At 44.3% G+C, this 20,638-nt stretch overlaps 1 protein-coding gene across 2 annotated transcripts; it reads right to left on the reverse strand.

The window, feature by feature from the left end:
• Positions 1 to 154: 154 nt before the first annotated feature.
• PGAM5 (PGAM family member 5, mitochondrial serine/threonine protein phosphatase) lies at positions 155 to 9,379 on the reverse strand. Of its 2 annotated transcripts, none has more exons than XM_054645698.2 (6): positions 8,971 to 9,379; positions 5,849 to 6,027; positions 4,488 to 4,613; positions 3,999 to 4,087; positions 3,575 to 3,705; positions 155 to 1,779 (listed from the first exon to the last, which is right to left on the reverse strand). In XM_054645698.2, exons 1-6 carry the CDS (start codon positions 9,225 to 9,227, stop codon positions 1,629 to 1,631), a joined length of 933 nt encoding a protein of 310 aa, XP_054501673.1. In that variant the 5' UTR covers positions 9,228 to 9,379; the 3' UTR covers positions 155 to 1,628. The 2 variants fall into 2 exon arrangements, with proteins under 2 accessions (XP_054501673.1, XP_054501672.1); XM_054645697.2 differs by having other exon boundaries at positions 3,575 to 3,708; positions 8,971 to 9,376.
• Positions 9,380 to 20,638: the final 11,259 nt, after the last annotated feature.

The raw sequence follows: 20,638 nt of genomic DNA on the forward strand, positions 1-20,638 counted from the left end.
TCCCAGCTCCAGTTCACATTTCAGGTGGCTGGTGAAAGAGCTGTTGCCCTGAGCAGTGTGGGACACACCAGGTCCTGCACCAGCAGGCCCTGCAGAGCTCCAGCCACACCTGTTAGAGCTGCCCATGCAGCCATTCAGCTGAAGAGACGGGAAAGACAGACAGACCAAGTATTTTATTCAAAACTTTAAAAAAGTTAATAGACAAAAACTGGTAAATTATTCTCATTGCATCAATGAGAGATACATCATGATGGTTTCCTCTTGCCCCCCACACCTTACACCACACAATAATCAGTTTGTTCCTACCCTGTTCCTTGAACTTATCCTGATGTAGCAGCAGTTCGGTATCAAGCCCTTAAATCCTCTTCTCCATAGGCTGTGTGCCCTGGTTATGCTTCATAGAGCTCTGACAGGAGTAAGTTCAGCATCTCATCAACATCCTTATTGATCAGAGAATCTGTCAAACAAGTTAGTTATGTCTGCTGTCCTACTATTAACTGAGCCAAGTTTCTACACTGGCTCAGGGTAGCCAGCAAGCTTCAGAATGCTTCTGAGCCCTCCCCTCCCACAGGCCCAGCAGCATCAGAGCTGTCTGAAGGGGGCCCTTGAAGCATTCTGCCCAATGCCTGTCTTATACACTGTCCCTAGACAAGCCACCCCATGGCCACTGCTCACCATTCTGGCCACAGCAGTTTGCTGCAGCACCTCTGACCTGCAGCATCACTACCCTGAACTCAGTGGTGGTATTGCTCTACTCCAAAAGTAAGGTATCAACAAATACAAATCAATGGGAAAGAGCACTCAAAAATGTATCAGTAACTGAAAGCACTTTGAGAAGATTGCTGCTTTCCTTTCCTCCCATCTTACTGCTACAGTCTCATCCCTACAGCCTTCTCCAGACCATATTTTGGTTAAAGGCTTTACAAGACTGAAAAATATTCTTTAAACATCTTAAAGGACATCCTGAGGATGGTGGAACACTTAATATAAGCAGCAGTTAGTTCTAGCACCACAGCTCTGAGGCAAATGTTTTTTTACCCTCTTTCCTTCATGCTCATAACCTCCAGGCACAGTTTTCATGGGTTTTTTGGGGGCAGAGGGGAACAATGACACAACATCAACATACACACTCAACAGCTTACAAAAACTGAAGCTTTATCCCTTTGTCCTTTGGAAAGCAGAATTCCCTGTTTGTCCCTTCTGCAGGAGCTGGAACAAGCTGGCTCACCTTTTGTTTTAGCTGCAGTGTGATACAAGGCTGTTCACACCAATCACTTTCCTGCACAAGAAAAATACCCACAGGAGCAAGCTTTGGTTAGAGAAATTCACAGCGGGGTGAGGGAAAAGTCAGTGCTCTCACAACTGCTGAGCAGACATTCAACCTGTATTCCACAGCTCAGCTTTGAGTTTGGGGGAATACTTAAGGACTGGCCATGTTCAGGCTCACAAAGGTTTCTTCTTTTCTGGACTGAAAGGCAAGTATGAATATGAAGGAGGAATGGGGCTAAAGGACATTTGAAGACAGCATCACACCCCAACGTAATAAAAATCTAGTGGTACTGTAGCAGAATGTGCTAGTGCAAAGAGACCCAGAGGCAGCTCTGGACAGCCTGCGTCCGTTGGCGCGCTCAGGTGCGCGTGATCTTGTCCGGGGGCATGAAGCCCGTGTCACCCAGCGTTCGAAGGGCCACTCTGCCGTTGGGACGGATCACCAGGTGAGTGATGCTGCCGTTGTTGAGAGACAGTCGCAGCCAACCTTCTGGGGGGAACTGCAGTGCTCTGGGGACAAAAACACACAGTTAGATTAACCCAGCCCTCACAGCATCACCTTCTATCCCAGACAGGGGGAGAAGGAGGGGGAAACTCAAAATTAGTGGGCATTGTGCAGCTTGTGTACCAATGCCCCCAGTCAGCCTTGGAAAAAAGCTTTTTCTTGTGGAAATGCTGTAAAACCACAGCGTTGGTAACTGGAGCGGGGCCAAGAATGCCCTTGGCTAAGCAGAGTCCAGCAGATGGGTGTGATTACTGCTGACAGGATTAGTTCAAGTGGACAGAAGGCAGCAGCTCCACACAATGAGGCTGCCAGGAGTGCTCTGAGCAGCCCCCTCACAGCCAGGGCAGGGGATGGCCCAGCGAGGCTGCAGCACCTCAACACCTGTGCAGGTGGGACAGAGCTGGCTCAGCACGCCAGGGCTGCCTGAGCAGAGCACCTGGATGTGGCAAACAGTGACTGACACACTCCATTTCAGCCACACCCCCACAGCAAAGGCAGTGAGTGACACAGTATTCCCTCCAGTGGCCTGCATGTCCCTAGGGAACAAATTCACTGGAACTACTTTCAATGGGCTACATCATTCCCCAGGAAGGACAAGGACAATTGTGCCTTCCACAGAAACAGCATCACAGCTGGTCTGCAGCCATTCTGAATTTCCTAACTCAACAGCCTCAGGAGCTCCATCAATTGTATTAAACAGCTGGAAAAAATTCCATGTTGCATCAAACAGCTTTTGCCTCTGATACCAAGGAATAACTTTGTTTTGGCTCTTATGACAGTCTTGTAGAAAGCCCAAAAAATTAAATACCAGCTACAGCCAAGCTAGATTTGAAGGAAATAGTACAACTGAACACAATCCATGTAATATCAGATTGTCTGCAATTGAAGGCGCAGAAGAGACATTAAAATGAAAGGAAGGCAACAGCAAAGAGAAAAGGTATGTAAGTATTTCAGATAAAGCCTTGGCAAGAACAACGAGGTATTTTTTTGCACAGGAAAGAATAGCCTGTTTACCTGATCAATAATTTCAAGTATAGCAATTTTGGAAAGCTCTAAAACAGCCCACAGAGCAGACAGGCTAGCATTTACCTAGCTCAGCTAAATAAAGCTAACTGAAACTGTTGTAGGTATTGATCAGATTAAAGTTTAATCACATCTGTCCTGCTCACGACAAATTATCTTACAGACAGTGCTTTGTTGATGGGGAAGAGGAATAAAATAGATTCAGCTGACTGGATACTCAGAGACAGGCAAAGATCCAGGACTGTTTTCTCCTTTATGAACAGCCTTGATGTTATCAGAAAGATCCACTCTCCCTTTAATGCAATACTGGATGCTACTGCTAAGACACACTAATGCAACTTCAACATAACTCAAAAATATCCATTAGTAAAGAATTCCCAAAACTGAATCAATTTTTAATTATGTAAGCTCAAATTCATGTCACCTCAAAGAGATGCATCCAATAATGCATCTATTTGTAATCTTTTCCAACAGGCACTACTCTCAGGTTTATGGAAGCAGAAGCACGTAGTAACTAAAGTAACTGTCCAGATGTACAAAAAAGGTTAAGTTTCACTTGACTTAGCCATTTTTGCTTTAGAATTAGAATGAAAGTGTTCTAATTATCAAATGTACCTTGATGAAGTTGCAGCAGCAGCTGCTCACAGTGCAGGCACTGATCTCCAACACTTCAAAGAAGTGAAATCAACCCATCTCCTCCCTCAGTGGTGGCCAGGGCAGCCCTGCAGGATGAGCCCTCCCTGGGGCAGCCCCCGGGAGCAGGGCAGGCAGCCGTACCTGCAGACGATGTAGCGGATGACGTTGGCGTGGCACACGAAGATCTCGTAGCTGTCCTCCTCCTGCTTGGCGTCCGCTCGGTGGATGAAGTTCCGAAAGGCAGCCTCGATGCGGGCTCCATCTTCGTAATACTGCTGAGGGCACAGTTACACACAGCTCACAGCAGCACTGCTGCATCCCTCATCTCCTCAACAGCTCCTGCTCACTGGCTGCACCCCTAGGGATGAACTAATGCTCAAGGACTGCGGGTTATTTTAACTGCTCTGCACACTTACTGAGGAGGAGGAAAGAATGCAATTATCTAAGGGCTGTGATAACAAACATCAGCTCAAACACTGCCAGTTATTGCTACTGTCTATACAGAGTATACTGAAAAAAACCCCAAACCAAAAATAAATAAAAATAACTTTAAAGAAAAACTTACCACAGCTTCTGGTTTCCAGTGGGAGACTGGAGGGTCTGGTTCAATAGGTGCTCCCTCTCTCAGCAGATCAGTACTGATTTTTTTGACTCCTGAAATATTTAGATGCACATTCAGAAACAAGTTGCTCACATGCCATTACAAACAGCCCCACAACTCTACAATCAATATATTTTTCACAGTCTTTCTTTGAGGAAGACTTGCTCTCCAACATGAATCTTTCCAACAAAACTGTTTTGCCATCAGCAAGACAATTTATTCCAACTGAACAGAACAGCCTGTCTGTTACACTTTGAAAAAGTGTGTTTGTACTTTTAAAGATAAACTGGAAACAAGCAGAATTACAGCTGTAGGTTTCTTGATAAATACAGACATTCACACAGGGCTCGGAAATGGCTAAATAACATCTCATCCTTAAAGACAAGCTTAGAATTCTACTGTAAGCAGTTTTAAGAATCAGAAGACAACGAAAAATTAAGCAAAGTCTCTTACCTGGGAGATGTTTGCTTATAATTTCAGTGGTTTCAGTTGCTCTAGTCATGGAAGAGTGGATAATCTGATCAAATTTTAATCCCAAGCTTGCCAGCCTGCGTCCAGTCAGTTCCGCCTGCTCTCGACCTTAAAAAGCACATTCATTACAGAAATTGGTGACACTCCCATTAGAGCCTCACACAAACTACCAAGAGAGCTGTCCAGCAGACATAAAAGGTCTACATCAATGCTGGGCTTTTTCCTTTCCAAAAGCAACTGGAAAACATTTTCATCAGAGCCACTACTCAGGCCAGGCTTACTGACTGGACAATTTCAAGTCATACTCGTGTCAGTATGAAAAAAATTCTTTGTTTCAATTAGGGGAAAAAACCCCAAATCCAAAACTTACTCAGCAACTTTCACTGAAGTACTCAATACCCCTGCCAGCCCCATCCCCAGGAAGCAACAATCCCCCTCAGGCCTGACAGTGTGCTGCTGTTCATAATGGCAACGCCAGCTTGGCACAGTTCACAGCACCTGGGCAGCCTCAGGCAGGTTCAGCCCACCTTTCAGGCAGGCAGGTGAAAAGACAACAGACAGGTTAAGTCACTTACTTAAGGCACAGGATGAGACAGGATTAACACTGTGCTTTGCTACCACTTTAAGACTGCACTTAGGGCCTGCAATTAGCATTTCACTCCTGTTTGCACACCAGTAATTGAGATGTGGGTGGGAAAAAAGTCCAGAGTCATAATTCTTCCCCCTCTGAAAACAGTGTTGGCAAATATATAATCAAGGAAGTGTTCACTGCTTTTCAAGTACCTTATTAAAAGTAATACTAATTAGCATCTGAGACCCAGTCACAGGATCAGTGAGTTAAGATTAACACAGACAAAGGTTATCCTCAATTCATGTACGTGATTAGCAGTACTCCCAGAAACAGTGACAGCAGCAAAAGTGCAATGCATTTAATTATGAACACTCCAGCTGAAAGTCAGAGGCGTTTTCTTTTTAATAAATCAGCAGATTAAATTAAGAGAAACACAAGAAAAATTCATCTCAATGAAGTTTAAAAGCCACAGCCCTTAGGAATTACATCAGCTGGCACAAAAGTTTGCTAAAGCAACCTTAAGATAAGTCGGAATTTCCTTTGACAAGTTTCTTTACAACTGAATGTGTTCAGAACTCTCTAAATCCCATCTTAATGTTTGGGTCAAAACTGAAGAAAACACACTTATTCATGACATCTGTCTGCCACAAAGGAATACAGAAATAGACTGAGGTTAGGCAGCAAGACCCAGAACAGTGCTGAGTTAGTGACCACATCAGGTAAAAAATCATTTCCTCAAGATGCAAAGCATGATGCTGCTGGTGGTACCTACCCAGGGGGGTCAGAGTCCTGTCCTTATCAGCCCGGCCGTCCAGGTGGTACTGGGAGTGCCGGATCAGGAATATGTGCCTGGTGGCTTTTGCCTTGCAATGATCCAAGCGAGAGGCCAGCTCTTCTTCCCCGGTTTCTTCATTTTTCTTTTTGAGGTTGATAAGAGCCAGTGGTTCACGTCTAAACAAACACATTTAAAGAGTCATTTTTAGAGAGGAGAGACTAAGAGGCAGGGGATTTTTACAGATATGTAGTCTTGCCTTAATTCCAGACATAGTTGAAGTTTAGCCACTTGTATCATGAAACTGATCCAAACCTTTGTGTGAAAAGTAAAAATAAATGCCTGCATGAAAAAAAGTTAATGCCATGGGTTGAAAGGCCTAACTTGATATAAGTAAATTTGCCACTTAGTCCCAGTCACCTGAATCAATTACTGGGGAAAAAAAAGCCAAGAGCAACAGAAAAACTTGTAGGGTATGACAGTATGGTTTTTGACAAGAAAAACTAACCAGGAAGGGTACCCAGGAAAAGAGGAAAAGGTGCTGACTAACCATTAAAGAAAGAAAATGCTTCATGTCTAAAAGGCCCTGTGATAACACCTACAAAATTTGCACTTTATCAATGCCATTTACATCAAATGACTAAAAAACCACTCCCCCAACAACATCCTAGAAAGACTCCAACCTTCTTCAGTGCACACTGAGAATTATTTTCTGCTTTAAACTAGGTCACATCAGGTCTCTCCAGTAACATTCTTATTTTTCAGCCTGGAGTGTTTTATTTATCCTTTCATCTTTTCAGCACTCTCTCCCCTCATGCCACTTTAATCTCTCTTCCACTTGTCACAGTGCACACGAGTACCCTGCCCTGCACATCACCCAGCCAGCTGACCTGGTTCTTCCTGAGCACAGGGATCTCCCCCTGTCTCTGCTGTCACAGGTTTAGTGCTGCAGATCTCCCACCTCCAGCACCAACCCTGCCCAAACCTTCCCTGGTCTGGGTCTGGGCCCCTCTCTGCACTGATCCTCCACCCCATTAATGCAAATCCTTTTTATGTCACTCCACCTAAGAGCGCATTTTATTCATGCCACACCTCACTTTTTCCAGTATTAAACTTGTTTATTTGATGATAGATTTTTCTTTTTTAATGGAAAATAATTTTTATTCAGTTTGGGACAAAGTAATTTGTTCACAGAAAATTGCTGCTTCCCACACCTACTTCTCACAGCAAGACTGGCTGTGCAAAGCCCTCCTGCCTCCATTTTGTTTTACTGAACACATGATTTCCATTAGACAATGAGGCTCTACACAGTCCTCAAGCTGTTAATTCCTCAGCAAGGCATTAAAAATGAAACAACAGGCCAGTAACAAGAAGTTCTATTGCTACTTCACAGTATACTTTTGATTCACTGGAAACTATACTGCTGGCAAGATACAATAGGAAAACAAAAAAAAATCTTTAAAATCAATTCAAGCACATTAGTAAAGCAGCAAGGGGAATAACTCATCTGATGTCTGCCATTACATATTCCACATGAATGAAACCAGATCTGTCCTCTCTGAGAACTGAGCTGCACAATTCCTGTGCAAGTGGCAGAGACCAACATTCCACGTGTGATACCCTGTCAGACCAATAACAAGTTTGATATTTGCATTTGTTTGTTTCAAACTTGAAAAGCCATTGGTTGTTAAGAATATTGTAGTATCTAGTTATCTGCCTAAGACTTGACTTTCTAAACATTCTGCCCCCAAAGAACAGGGGTCAGATATTCTGTGTATTTATAAACCATTTAACAACTTGGCACATTAACTGCTTCTGCCAGTAACATCCAAAAGTCAAGATTAAGATTTCGACAACCTAAGCCACAACCTGGTAGACCACAGGCAGCAGAAAACATTGATCTGGGGTAAGTAATATATTCCACTGCCACTGTTTGCACACTGACAAACGGTGATTGGCTATCCTGACCTGCTAGGAAGTATTATCTGGCCACGTTTGCTCAGGCAGTGGTGACAGCTCTGTAAGCTAAAGCACATTCTCTACTTCCTGGATGGGTTTTAAAAAAATTACTTGAGTCTGAAAGTACTGTAGAATCCTTGAAGAAAATCAACCATTTAGCAGAACCAGGAAGGCCTGGAGCTGCAGTTGAACAAGCAGCTTTAGTACCTCCCTCAGTATAATTGTGTAACCAGCTATAACCTTATTTAATGAAGGTGTTTTTATTACTGGGGTGTACCCTAGTAATAGCCCTATTTACATAAGCATTTGATCCTGTAGCCTCTCAAAAATCAAAATTATTTATTATACAATAAAAAATCTGTTAATGCTTAGGTTTGGATTTACTATGATTAAGCTGGAGCCTGACATAAGTCTCCCCTGGGAGATAATTCTACCAGACTGAAGCCAAATGAGCCAAAGCTCCATGCGGATATCTGCACATTCTAATTAAAGATTCAGAAAAAATGCAGTCAACCCTTGTGTGAATGTGTTTCAACGCTGAAGAACACGAATGAGTTTGGTTCAAAGCCACAGTGCCTTTACAAGGATTTAAGCCCAGGCAGCTCCATGAGCAGCAGGCCCCGTGCCTGCCCAGCACGTGAGAGCGCCTGGCATCCACAGGGAGCTGCTGCCGGGCTGGAAAACCCTGCTGCAGACACACAGCAACACCGAGGCATGGCTGGAAAATAAACAAAAAAGACAAGCTTCTGCCCAGCTTACATTTATCCCAAGCCTGAGGCTCGGCAGTGTCGCTGGCGGAAAGCATCAAATAAAGGGATCTGCACAGGGTAATCTCCGAGCTGTCTGAACAAAACCCAGCGCCCGCTCATCCCTCCAGAGCTCCACCGCTCCACGGGTGCTCACGAACTTCAGCTGGATTCTGCTCTGAGCGGGTCACCACACGGAATTCCACCGGCAAACGAGTCCCGTCGAGCCGGGGGCTGCTCCCGCAGGTACCCGGGGCCTCCCGACCCCCGAGGGGCCCTGAGCCCGCTCCTCCCGGGGCTCCGGAGAGGGGTTCAGGGCAGCTCCCGCCGCCCCCCGGATCCCCCCGGCCCCTCACCGCAGCCGCGACCTCCCCGGGCGAGAAGGCGGCCCCGCCACCGCAGCCCGGCCGCGCCCACCTGTCCCAGTTGCTGTCCCAGTAGCTGCCGCTGCCGGCGGGTCTCTCGATCCAGCCGGCGGTCGGCGGGCAGGAGGCGGTGGGCGGCAGCAGCAGCAAGCCGGGCGGCGCGGCGGAGGGCACGGCGGAGCCCCCCGAACGCGGCTCGCTATCGCCACCGCCGCGGGCCGGCTGCTTGCCCACGACGACGGCGGAGAGCAGGACGGAGCCGCCCGCCAGCCCGCAGGCGGCGAGCGCCAGGGCCCGGCCGACCGACATGGCGGGGCGGCCGCGTGCCCCTCACCGGCGAGCCCGCCCCGCTGCGCCCCGCCCCGGACGGAGCGCGGTGCGGGGCAAGATTCCTCCGCGAACGGGGAGGACGGGGCGGCACGGAGCCCACCGACCCCCGGCCCTTACAGACCCTCACGAGCCCGGCCCGGCCCCTCTGCCCCAGCCGCGGTGCCCGCGGAGCTGCGCCCGCCTCGGGCCGGGCTCAGGGGCTGGTCTTACCCAGCCGCTCCCAAACCGGTTTCCACCCCAGGCGGGTCACCGTGTAGGGCTCGGCAGGGGATTCCCGCCAGCCCTGCCTGGTTTAATCGCCCTGATGCCGTGATCAATCAATCCTTCAGGGTGGAAAAGACTTCTGCGTTGAGTCCAACCATTAACCCGGCACTGCCGAGTCCGTCATATTTATTATAAGCCCTGAGCCTTATCACTGTGCCCAGCTGCTCCTCTCAGTACAACAAAGACCAGGAGTGCTGGAGAGGGTCCAGCACAGGCCGCAAGGTTGATGAGGGGTCTGGAGCCTCTCTTATGAGGGCAGGCTGTGGGAGCTGGGCCTGTTTAGTCTGAAGACTCTTTTTCACTGGTGCCCGGTGATGGGATAAGGACCAATGGCCTTAAACTGAAACACAAAAAGTTTCACCTCAACATGAGGAAGAACTTTACATTGGGGGTGGCAGAGCACTGGGACACCTGCCCAGGGAGGTCGTGGGGTCTCTTTCTGTGGAGACGTTCCAAACCCACCTGGATGCGTTCCTGTGTCACCTGTTCTCGGTGACCCTGCTTTGGCTGGGGGTGGGGCTGGATGATCTCCAGAGGTCCCTTCCGACCCCAATGATTCTGTGATTCTGTCATACAGGAATAGATCTCTTGCAGGCAGCACTGGGTCCCTGGCACTGGAAACCAGGAACCTGCGGTTTGGGAAATAAAAGTGTCACCAGCCAGGTGGGCTCAGCAGAGCGGAGCTTGCAGCACCCACCTGGGCATTCCCTTCCCACCTCTTGTGCCTCTGGCCTGAACGCTGCTCCCCTCTTCACACAGAGACTCCCTTCAGAAGCCAGAGCTCATTACAGCTCCACATTGCCTTGTGCAGAAGAAAGGCACGGTGGAACTGGAATGTTAATTACTTCACACTGCAATGTTAATTAGCTATAGATGGCCAATGGCACTGTCTTAACCTCACAGCAGAGGCCTTATGGAGAGAGAATCAGAACAGATCCCTCTTTTTCTGAGCTGACATCCCAAATTCAGCACTGGTTTTTACCTGTCAGATTCAGCAGTTTGCAAATGGTGACAGAAGTGCTGCTGAATGTGGACCTTGGGATGCCAGCAGATTCTACAGATTCCATTATCCAGCCTTTGCTTATTTAATTATGCATTCTTAGCACTCCTGTCCACCTGTTCAAGCTTTAACTCCATACCCACATTCCCCACACCACAAGTTCTATAATACTGTTCCTGCTATTCCCCTGGCATGCCAGCTGGGCAGACAGTTTCCAGCTGCCAGATTTCAACCAGTGTGAGTGACCGCAGAGCCACCGAGACCAGAGCCTGTGCCCTGCCGAGCACACAGAGATGCGTTCCCCTGAGCCCGGAGTTAACAGGGACGGCAGGGGTACACAAGGACGCTGTGCCTGCCCAAAGAGAATGGTCTTTCTGTTAAAGTTCAGCCACCTTCCAGCTCTCCCAGCGGAGTGTCTTTCCCCTGCCCACCACTCCGTGTCTCTGTCTCACACACATTCCATGCAGAGGAGGCACATCAGACTGGAGCACAGGTCCTTTGGCTCTGGGGCATTTCACAGACCGACAGTGGCTCCCAGGGGTCACATAAGTAAATCGGACCCTGATGAAAATCTGCTACACACCCTCCTTTATCCTTCTTGCCTGCTCATTCTCTGTATTTAAGATACTCAGCTTTCTGTTTCTTCTTATATAGCTTTAAAATGATAATTTAATTATTTTCTTCAGTTTATCTTATTATATAGGCAGGTGTGTGTATTTATACTGTGCATGTTCTTTCTTACCAAGAACCCAGAAGAAAAAAGTTTGGTTTCAAAACCTTACATCCACTTCCTCCTAAAAGCAGCATGGTCCCTTTTCCCCAGGTCTCAGTCTCCGAAAGTCCTGCAAATACTTTCAAAATATTTTCTCTCATAATGCCTTTTCTCTTATATCCCTAGTAATACTTATTCTCCATTAAATGCTCCCACTGGTGTCCTGCCTCTTCCTCTCCAGCCTACCCTCTAACCTGAATCCCATTTGACCTCCAGCATCTCACAAAAGAAGGAAAAAACTGCACCAGACACCATCACTCACTTGGGGACAGGGACAGGCTGAAACTGGATCGGACAAATGAAACTATTCCTGATAAATCTCTCAGTAGCTTGAACTGAATTCTAAAATGATATGGTTCCATTTGAAATGTCAGTGCTATTCGAGGTGCATTGCTCACACAAATATCTGCCATTTGAGTAAAAATCCAGTAATAAACACTGGCAAGTAATAAACACTGGCAAGTTTCTGGATGACAGTGTCACCAAATGCACCAGGGCTGAGCTCTGCTCACCACCAGAAAAGTTTCAGACTGTTATTAAGCAATAGTCAAAATTGTTCCCCAGCACAAAAAATGTATTGCTGAACATCTGAGCAAGCTCATTATGCTAGAAAATGAGAATGGATAATATTTTTGTTTGCCTCAGTGCTGCATTTTGGCTGTCATTCTTCTGCACTAACTCTTCACCATCAGCAATCTCATGTGCCTGTGCTCAATTCTGCAGTTTGTTTTGCTTGGGTTAGGTACTAGTACACTTTAAACAATTCATGTTGCAAAGTCTTCTGAGATTACCTTAGATTTTCCTCAGTATGTCCAAACATGTTATTAATTAGATTATGTTTACCACTTTTTAAAACTTGCAATTCAATTAGGTAAAAAAAAACCCCTCAGAAATAATTTGTTGAAGATTACCACTAGCTTGAATATACAGTCCTGTGTTCCATCAATAACTACCCAGCTTTCTTTCTCTGTTCTTTTTATATGTATTTATATTGCTGCTATTTTAATCCAGTTTTATTGTGTTGTATTTCATCTGTAAGCAGAAAATCCAACTAAGAGGATAACAACCTACTGATGCCCACTAATGGAATTATTCTGTTAGTGAAAACAGTAAATGCTTGTGCTACTGATGCCATAGGTCCAATCCTCAGGGATGATTCCCAGGGGCTTATCCCATTTCTGTGGTTTGATGCAGAGATACCTTCAAGGAGGATGCCCAAGGTTAGGGCAGCCTCTGAACTGTGCTGTGACTAGAACAAAGAAAAGAGAAGTCAGAAAGAGGTTTCAGAAAGGTCAACACAGGTGAGGCCAAATAAATGGTTTCCCCTGGCAGGCAGAAAAACCCCGTGGTTAAAGCAGGCCCAGCAGCCCTCGGGGTTAACTTCACCAGGAATACAAACAATTCATCTCTGGATGGGACTTGGACCAGCACAGGGATGAGTCAGTGTTTGGATGTTTTACCATTAGCTACAGGGAGAGCAAGGGTAGGTCTCTAGCCTACAACTGGCAAGCAAAGTTTATGAACTTTCAGGCTTATTTTTTTCAGACAAAACAGAGTAATAAAAGGACATTTGAAACAAGGAAAATGTGGTTTTGAAAAGCCTCTTCCATGACCTCAAAAATTTTTACTCACCATGTATCACCTTCCCACTATTAAAAAAAACAAAAACAAAAAAGTGTAAATTTATTCTCGAAAGAACAACAGAGAGAGAGAGGAAAAAAGTTAACATTATGTCATTTGAACCACATGTGTTCAGACATACACTGTGGACTTACTGCTGGCCTTCTTAAAGGAAATATTGATGTCATCCTGGCCTGCTTCGGATCCTGCAACATTTAAATGATACACTAAACTTTTGGGTTATAAAATGATGATATTTAAGTTCCATTTTTTTTAATGGAGCAAGAGAGAATATCAGTTTTAAGCAACTTTGGTTAGTATGATTTGATTAGTTAAAAAAAATATTTTGAAGCAGATGCTGGCTTCCTGACTGTGTCTGACTGCATTGCTGAAGGGTAACCAGGACAAATACTGTGTTGGTTAAATACAGCAATTTTGGGAGATTGTGGCATGAAAGAAACTCTGTATATATATATATATTATAGCAGTGATTCAGATCTTGAATTTAATCTAGGTGGTATGAATCATCTACTAGAGGATTCTTCAGATTTACTTTGACCAGAAAAAAAATGGGAAGCACATTTAAGATGAAAGACTTGTCCTCTTCCCCAGGCACACTCTCTATAAGCATATTTAAAAGAAGGCTTTGCCTTATCTAAAGCATACAAAGTCTTTATATCATGAATTATTAATCTATTTTTCAATTTTGCTCTCACAGTCATCATCTTTCTAACTGAAGTAGATTGAAAGATTTTTTTTTTTAGTAACAGTGGGCATCGCTGGCGAACTGAAGTATCTGAAATACACCTATAAAGAACTGCTCATTTCCTGGGACTGAATCCTTCTCCCTACTCCTTTAGTAAGGAGTGACTGAGCCTCTTCAGTACACTAGGACTGAGAATTAAAAAAAAAAAAAAAAGCCTCCTTGCAAGGTCTTGTGTTTCTTAAACTGCCCCCAAATGGTTGAGACTGCAGTGACAGGACAGTTCTAGGAGGAGTTCAAGGCCAGTCTTCTGTCTATTGGCATGTGAAGCTTTGCCTCTGACAGAAAGCTTAAAAAAAAAGAGTTTCTACAGGCGATAAGAATGAAAATGTAGAAAATTCCTTCAGATGTGGGGTATTACCTGCCAGATCTTTGTGTGCTCTAGAATCACTTGGGGTGTGCCTTGAATGCTACAGGGCACTGGAGATTTCTGGAAATGGCTGTCACCCCATCATGTGCAGGGACTGTGTTTCCAGCCTTAGGTGTCTCACAGTTTGTTACTGACAAGTCCTGCTCAGTTCCTTTGCTTTCAGTCATCTAAATCCACAAGTTTTCACTCTACCAAACGCATTCAGAGTTGCAGATCAAGACACACCAGAAATGTAATTGTGGAAGACCTATAAAAAAAGTCATTTCTGAACTGGAAAACCAGTTTTATTAACAGTCTCTGGCCCTTTCATTAAGTAAACACCTCAGTTCTGTCCCTGAAGTCCCACTCACGAAGCTCAGGGTTTATAACAGCCGTACTAACACTGCATTATCTAATGTAACGCTCTAATAAATGATGATGTATCCTGCCAGAAGGGTTTAATTTGAAACAGATGGTCTAAAGAATGGAAACATAAGCAAAGAATTTCACTGTAATCATTCTCCAGGAAACAAAAGGGGATTTGATATTATTGCCTCAAGGACCACCTGCCCCCCCAATGTTTTTGTCTTAGATAACAGTAAACTTTGATTTTGCTAATGAAGCACAGGTGCTGCTGATAGCTCCCAACAATGAAACAACTCAGGCATTTCTTCTAATCCTGATTAGCAAGTGAAAATTTGCTTTTGCAATAGCATATGCTGCTTTTGTAAAGTTCAACTGATCTCCCTTTGCACATTTTTCCTTTATTTTTCTGTTTTAGAAAGAAAAATAAATAGTTGTAATGGTCTTGACAGTCTATTGTGTTTGATAGTAACTGTCACTACTGAGCATTTAATATTTAGGCACTGCAGTCTGTAAACCCAGCACTGCTTTTAGGTGCCCTTGCAAACCACAAAAAAACTTGCTCTGCAAAATTCCCTTAGCAGGAAAGAGAGTGCTCTGCCTGCAGAACCATCTGAGACACCGTGACGTACATAATTACACACTTTAAGAGATTTCTAGTTCTAAGGATCCCTTTAATGCTTTACAAGAAATACAAAGGCAAAATTCTAGCTCCCTCAAATATTCTTTCCTATCTCTCTGCCAGGAGCTGTTTTAGATATTCCCTGCTTTACTTCAAAAAAATCACCCTAGGGATGAGCTTGGCACAGGCTCTCTAAACCCTGCTGATTCTTTTTTTGGCAACAGCATTTAAATGCAGTGTTTTCACATACAGGCTGCATTGAGGATGTGTAGGCAAAACCCTGGGATGAAATAGTTTTGGGGGAAGTGATGCTCCAGGTCTGGAGAGCCTGGGAGATACTCAGCCACACAGGTGACATTCTATGCTGGCCACAGGGCAGAGATAGCAGCTGTGGCAGTGATTTAGCCAGAACAGCTCTCCCAACACTCCCCCTTCAGAGAGACCAAGGCCCAGGCCAAGCCAGGCACTTGCTTACACTGCACCCACCTTTAAATACAGGAATAATCTTTCTGAAGGCACTGGACCCTGTCAGTATTGTGCCAGAGTTTAAAAACCCCCACACTGTGCAGGGAAATAATGACCTTTGGAGAGACTGCATTTTTGTATTTCAAGCTTCTCTGCAATGCTGAAGACTATTTCTTCCCCTCACCTCTAATGAAAAGCTCAGAAACCCCCAAAGCAACCATTTACTTGAGACTGCAGGAGCTTCAGGCCATAAAAATCCCAAGCATTGTGAGACCAGTCCAAATAGCTTGGAAGTAAGAAAAGTTAATGGGATATTCAACTGTTTCAACACAGATTTGTGCTTAGGTGTCTCCTACACATTAGTCACACTATCTAGTAAGCTTGGTACAAAGCCAGGAGCCAAGACATTTTTAATATTAATGGGTATTCTCCTGACTCACTGTGGGACCAGTCCTCTGTAGTAACTGGCTGAGAGCATTGTCCTGGCTGCTGTGCAGACTGTGTGAGCACAGGTGCCCTCCAGACCCTGCAGGGAGCAATTTCACACTGTGCTCACTGGATTTATACCTCTGGGGAGAATACCAGTAGAAAGGTGAATTTGTCCCAGTGACAGTATCTCTTGAAGGAAAAAAAGGATGTAACACACATCTACATGACTGCTGGAACACAGCAATAGCCTTGCCTCTGCTGACAGAGGTGATGAGCAGAGCACCAGGCAGCACAGTGCTCTCTCCTGACAGTGTGGTTATGAGCACTGCTTCCACATAAAAGGAGTTAATGCAGTTCCTGTGTCTGATCAGGGTTGGTTTTTGCCTGAACACAAACTGTGAAGTCCAGGACGGAGGAAACAGAATCTCATCTCAGTTATGACAGTCAGCACCTGGATCCTGTGGAAGTATTCCAAGCTTCCATTAGTCTGAGACTTCTCCTACAGCATAGTACACAAACTCCCAGTCTGAATCTCATAGCTGGGAGCAGCACATAATGATGTTATTTCACCTGAGAAGGTTTTTGAAAATTCTTTTTCCTCTCAACAATTAGAAAATCATGGAGAGCCTCTTCTCATATTACAATACTCATTACTACACATGCCGTCTTTCTGTCTCATCCTCAACACTAATAAGCACAGGACCTAATTATCCCCATTTATAAATAACTTTCCTCATCCTATCTTTGTCCAACAATGTCTTGGCAGGCATCCTCAGCAGAAGATTTGAAATTATGTCCCTGCCAAAAACTATTGCTGCTGATGAATCACAGCACACACAATTGAAAGGCTGTGGTTGGTTTTATAAATATCTGGGCACATACATATATATGTAAATGTATGGGTATATTTATGTGTGTGTAATAACTTGGAAATTGCTATAGGAATAGATCAGACAAAAAGGCATTGTGGCTCTTTCTCTCTTCCAAATTGTTACTGAACTTATTCCATCAAATTTCCACTAATGTATTCATGCATTTCCTAGGGAAATGTTAAGGACCCTCAGGTGAAAATCAGCCTGCTGCACTGAGCCAGTCTGAACACCACATTAGTGTAAGTTATTCAAGTCACTAGTTGTAGGATTCAAGTGATTAATTTATCCTTAAGCCTAGGATTAGGCAGTCATGGAGCATCCAAGGAACTCAGCTTCAAAAATCAAGTAATGTCAACCCAGGCTAAGGAGAGCATTGCTTCCCCAATCCATGCAGGGGATTGCTAATAATAGTAGCAGAGTGTATATATATTTTTATACATATAGAACTGAACCAATATGTATTTTTATACATATAGAACTGAACCAGAGAGCACACCCCAAGTCTCCTATGTCCAAAAAGGACTCTTTCCTTCATTTGTGTCACAGAGCTGAAATGCAGTCCTGCAGCATCCAGGGCTTCAGAGATACATAAACAGAAGCTGTATAAATATCCCTAGAATTTGAGTACATATAATAAAATTATTATTCTCAAAAAGAAATGAAAATATTCATAGAGAACCATACTAAAAATTCGGTTAAAATTAGGGAGAAATACACTAAATTTCTATGATATTGATTCATATGAAGGTTTTTACATGTTTTAAAAAATGTAGCTATTTTGTTGTTCAGTGTAAGTGGAAACAATTTTTTTTGCCTTTACAGTTAAATAAACTCATGTGATTTCTGTTTACATATGGACACACCTATTTTTTCCTATTCCCTAAATCAGGATGTGCTTTCCTGTGTTAAAATCTCAGGAATTAATAATTTCCATCTTATTCCTACTCCTTGAGTGAAAGACCATACTAGAAAAGGAATAATTTTGTGCACTAATAGACATTATTCCTTCTTTGACAAGCTTTATGTGCTGTTAATTTGACAATGTAGATAAATGGATATGTACTTCTGTACAACACTAAAACAGACACAAAAAAAGACAGAAATTAGTAACATTTTTCACATGGCAACACAGCAGCTCAGTCCTTGCCCTCAAGAGATGTAAAAGCCTGGGTTTCCTCAGCTGCCCACGACATGTCAATGGCTGTGGAACTCAGCTCTTGATGTGTTCTGTGCCTCACCAGCACATCAGTGTCCTCCCTTCTCGAGGTCACTCCCAAGCTCCAGCCATTTCTTTTACTGCATTTCTGCTCAGTCATTTTGGATATTGTTATGTACAACTGCTCCAAGAAGCAGGCAGAGGAGAGCAGAACTGCTTAAGGCAATGAAGCATATGGCCTCTTGGAATGAGGATTGTGCTGTGTGGGTAATGTGCAGAGGCTTTGGATTATAGGGAAATATGCAGGGAGTCAATGGAAGGATCAAGGCAGAAATGTCTTTATCTGTTTACTAAAACAGCTTGCCAAAATCAGCATGAAGTACCAAGATTATTGTCAAAAACACCCATCACAAACACCCAAAAACTTCCTCCTCAAAACCACTACCTAAGTGATGCTTTCATTTGAGGCTAAATGTGCCCCAAACATGTCCTACTGCTCCAGGATACCTATGGGAGGCATCTGCCTGTCTTCAGCTCCAGAACTGATTGCAGAACAGCAGGGCTTGAGCCTCTCACAAACACAACACATTTGTGAGTCAGGAAGTCACATCCCCATCCAAGATGGAGCAAAGAGGCACAGAAAGACAAACGAGGCAGCAGGAACCTGCAGTGGAGTCAGAACTGGTGCCAGAAGGCCTGAAGCCCATTCCTGTGCCTCACGTGCAGCCCATGTTTGGAGAAGAACATCTGGCTGGTACCTCTGTCACTGTGAGTCACAGCTGGAAGCTGAGAAGCTCCCAATAACAGCAGTGCAAAGCATGTGAGTTCTGATGGAGGGGATTGTGGCCAACAACAGAGCAGTTTGTCTCCACTATGTCACAGTGTGCCCAAAAAATTAGTCATAATCAAGTACCACCTATTTATAACTACTTACTTCTCTGTTTTTAAGTCTGTTGTTTTAGGTATCTGTCAATGAGACACTAAGGGCTGATCCCAGGGCCAGATGGATCCATAATATACAGGCTGCAAAAAATGGATTATGCTGTTACTCACTGAATTTACTCAGACACTGCAGTTTCTACAAGAGCTTTTCCTAAGAAAAAGTAGCATTGCTTGTATTTAAAACAGACCCTCAACAATCCTTTCACCATCTGTTCCAATGACTATACAAGAGAAAAAGCTGACAGCAAAGCTGTATTCTGCTAAACCACCTGTGCCCGTGACTAGAACCAGAATCTAATGCAATTTTATGAATTTCCACAGTCAGCTCTGACCCAAAGATCCCCATGTGCTCTGCTCCTATGTAACTGAAAGAGGCTTTCAAGATATTTAAGTGTGTAACTGGCACACCAGGAGCCATCCACCTCATATCCATGGGAGCAGTGAATGCAGGAGGAAACCACTGCCCAGGAGCCTCTTCCCTGCACACTGCAGGAAAGGACAAGCCACAAGGCAGAAGAGCCCACACTGCTGCTCCACCACTAATCCCAAATTCCTCCTTCCCCTGCCACTCAAAAATCCCTCCATGAAGACTATCTCTGTTCTGTGGAGTAGGGACAGAAGTTCCATTAAAAATTAAGTTGACCCCAGAATGGGATGTGTTTATGAAATTCCACTTTTCCCTTTGTGCTGTTGAGAGGGAAAAAAAATATGGCAAGTATTTGATTTGCTCCAAGTCAGAGGCTTGAAGAAGTCCTAATGTCAATAAACTACAGCAGAAAGCAAATTGTTGTGAGTGCCACTCCTAATGGCATGTAAAGTATAATGAGGCACTATTAATGTTAAAGGAAAAACTACCACTGATTTCAGGGGAAGTGAGATTTCAGTGTGAGCCAGGCTTAGCACTCATAAGCTCAATATGTTATTGTTATTCTGAAAACAGAAATTCTCATTTTAGGTGTTCATTTGGGGTATCAAATCTTGTGATTTTGGTGCTGAAAGCCCTACTTTGAGTCCTCATGGATGACTGTGTGTAATAGTAAGGTTTATTGAAGCCAAACCCACAAGCATGCTTCAGTTCCAAAACAACAGTGCTAACCAAAGGACAGTTCTTCACTTGTATGGAAGGCAACTTTTCCCTTAGAGAGTTCCAGGCATTGCCATTTCTCTGGCTAACCACACATATCCTTCCCATTATTTCTTTCAGTTACCACTGAACTCAGTTGTAAGGTTTCACACACACACACACAGACAATGCTCAAATAAATCCTTGAAAATCCTGCTCTTACCCCATATTGAAGAGATAGATGGATAGTCCAAGCCCCATGTGGAGGCTGGAAGTTAAAAGGTGTGAAATCAACCTCAGAAGGCAGCACACAGCCTTTATGGCTTTTACATGGCAGATACTTCACCAAGTCTGCTGAAAGAAAGGTTTTTGAATTACTTATGTTCATAAAAGAATTTTATTTCAGAAAGGGGATATTTTTTAAAATAAAAGACTTACCTGTGGCTCTCCTTTTTTCCTACAATGCAACTAAACCCCTAGAAAAGCTCCTGGTCTGGCAGAATCTGCTGCCTAAGCCATGTTGTGCACTTCTGCCATGTAGTCTGATCAAACTGGCCCATGCCCACAAAGGTAGAAATTACTTCCATTAATGAGGAGCAGATTGACAGAATATCTTAACACAGTCTAGAAATGTTATTAAACCTCAGCATTGCCCACAGTGCTCACTGTCCACCCCAGGCCAGGGGTATTCAACATCTAATATCAAATGG

The sequence above is a fragment of the Agelaius phoeniceus genome, chromosome 18 (assembly GCF_051311805.1).
Source record: "Agelaius phoeniceus isolate bAgePho1 chromosome 18, bAgePho1.hap1, whole genome shotgun sequence".
Classification (NCBI taxonomy): domain Eukaryota; kingdom Metazoa; phylum Chordata; class Aves; order Passeriformes; family Icteridae; genus Agelaius; species Agelaius phoeniceus.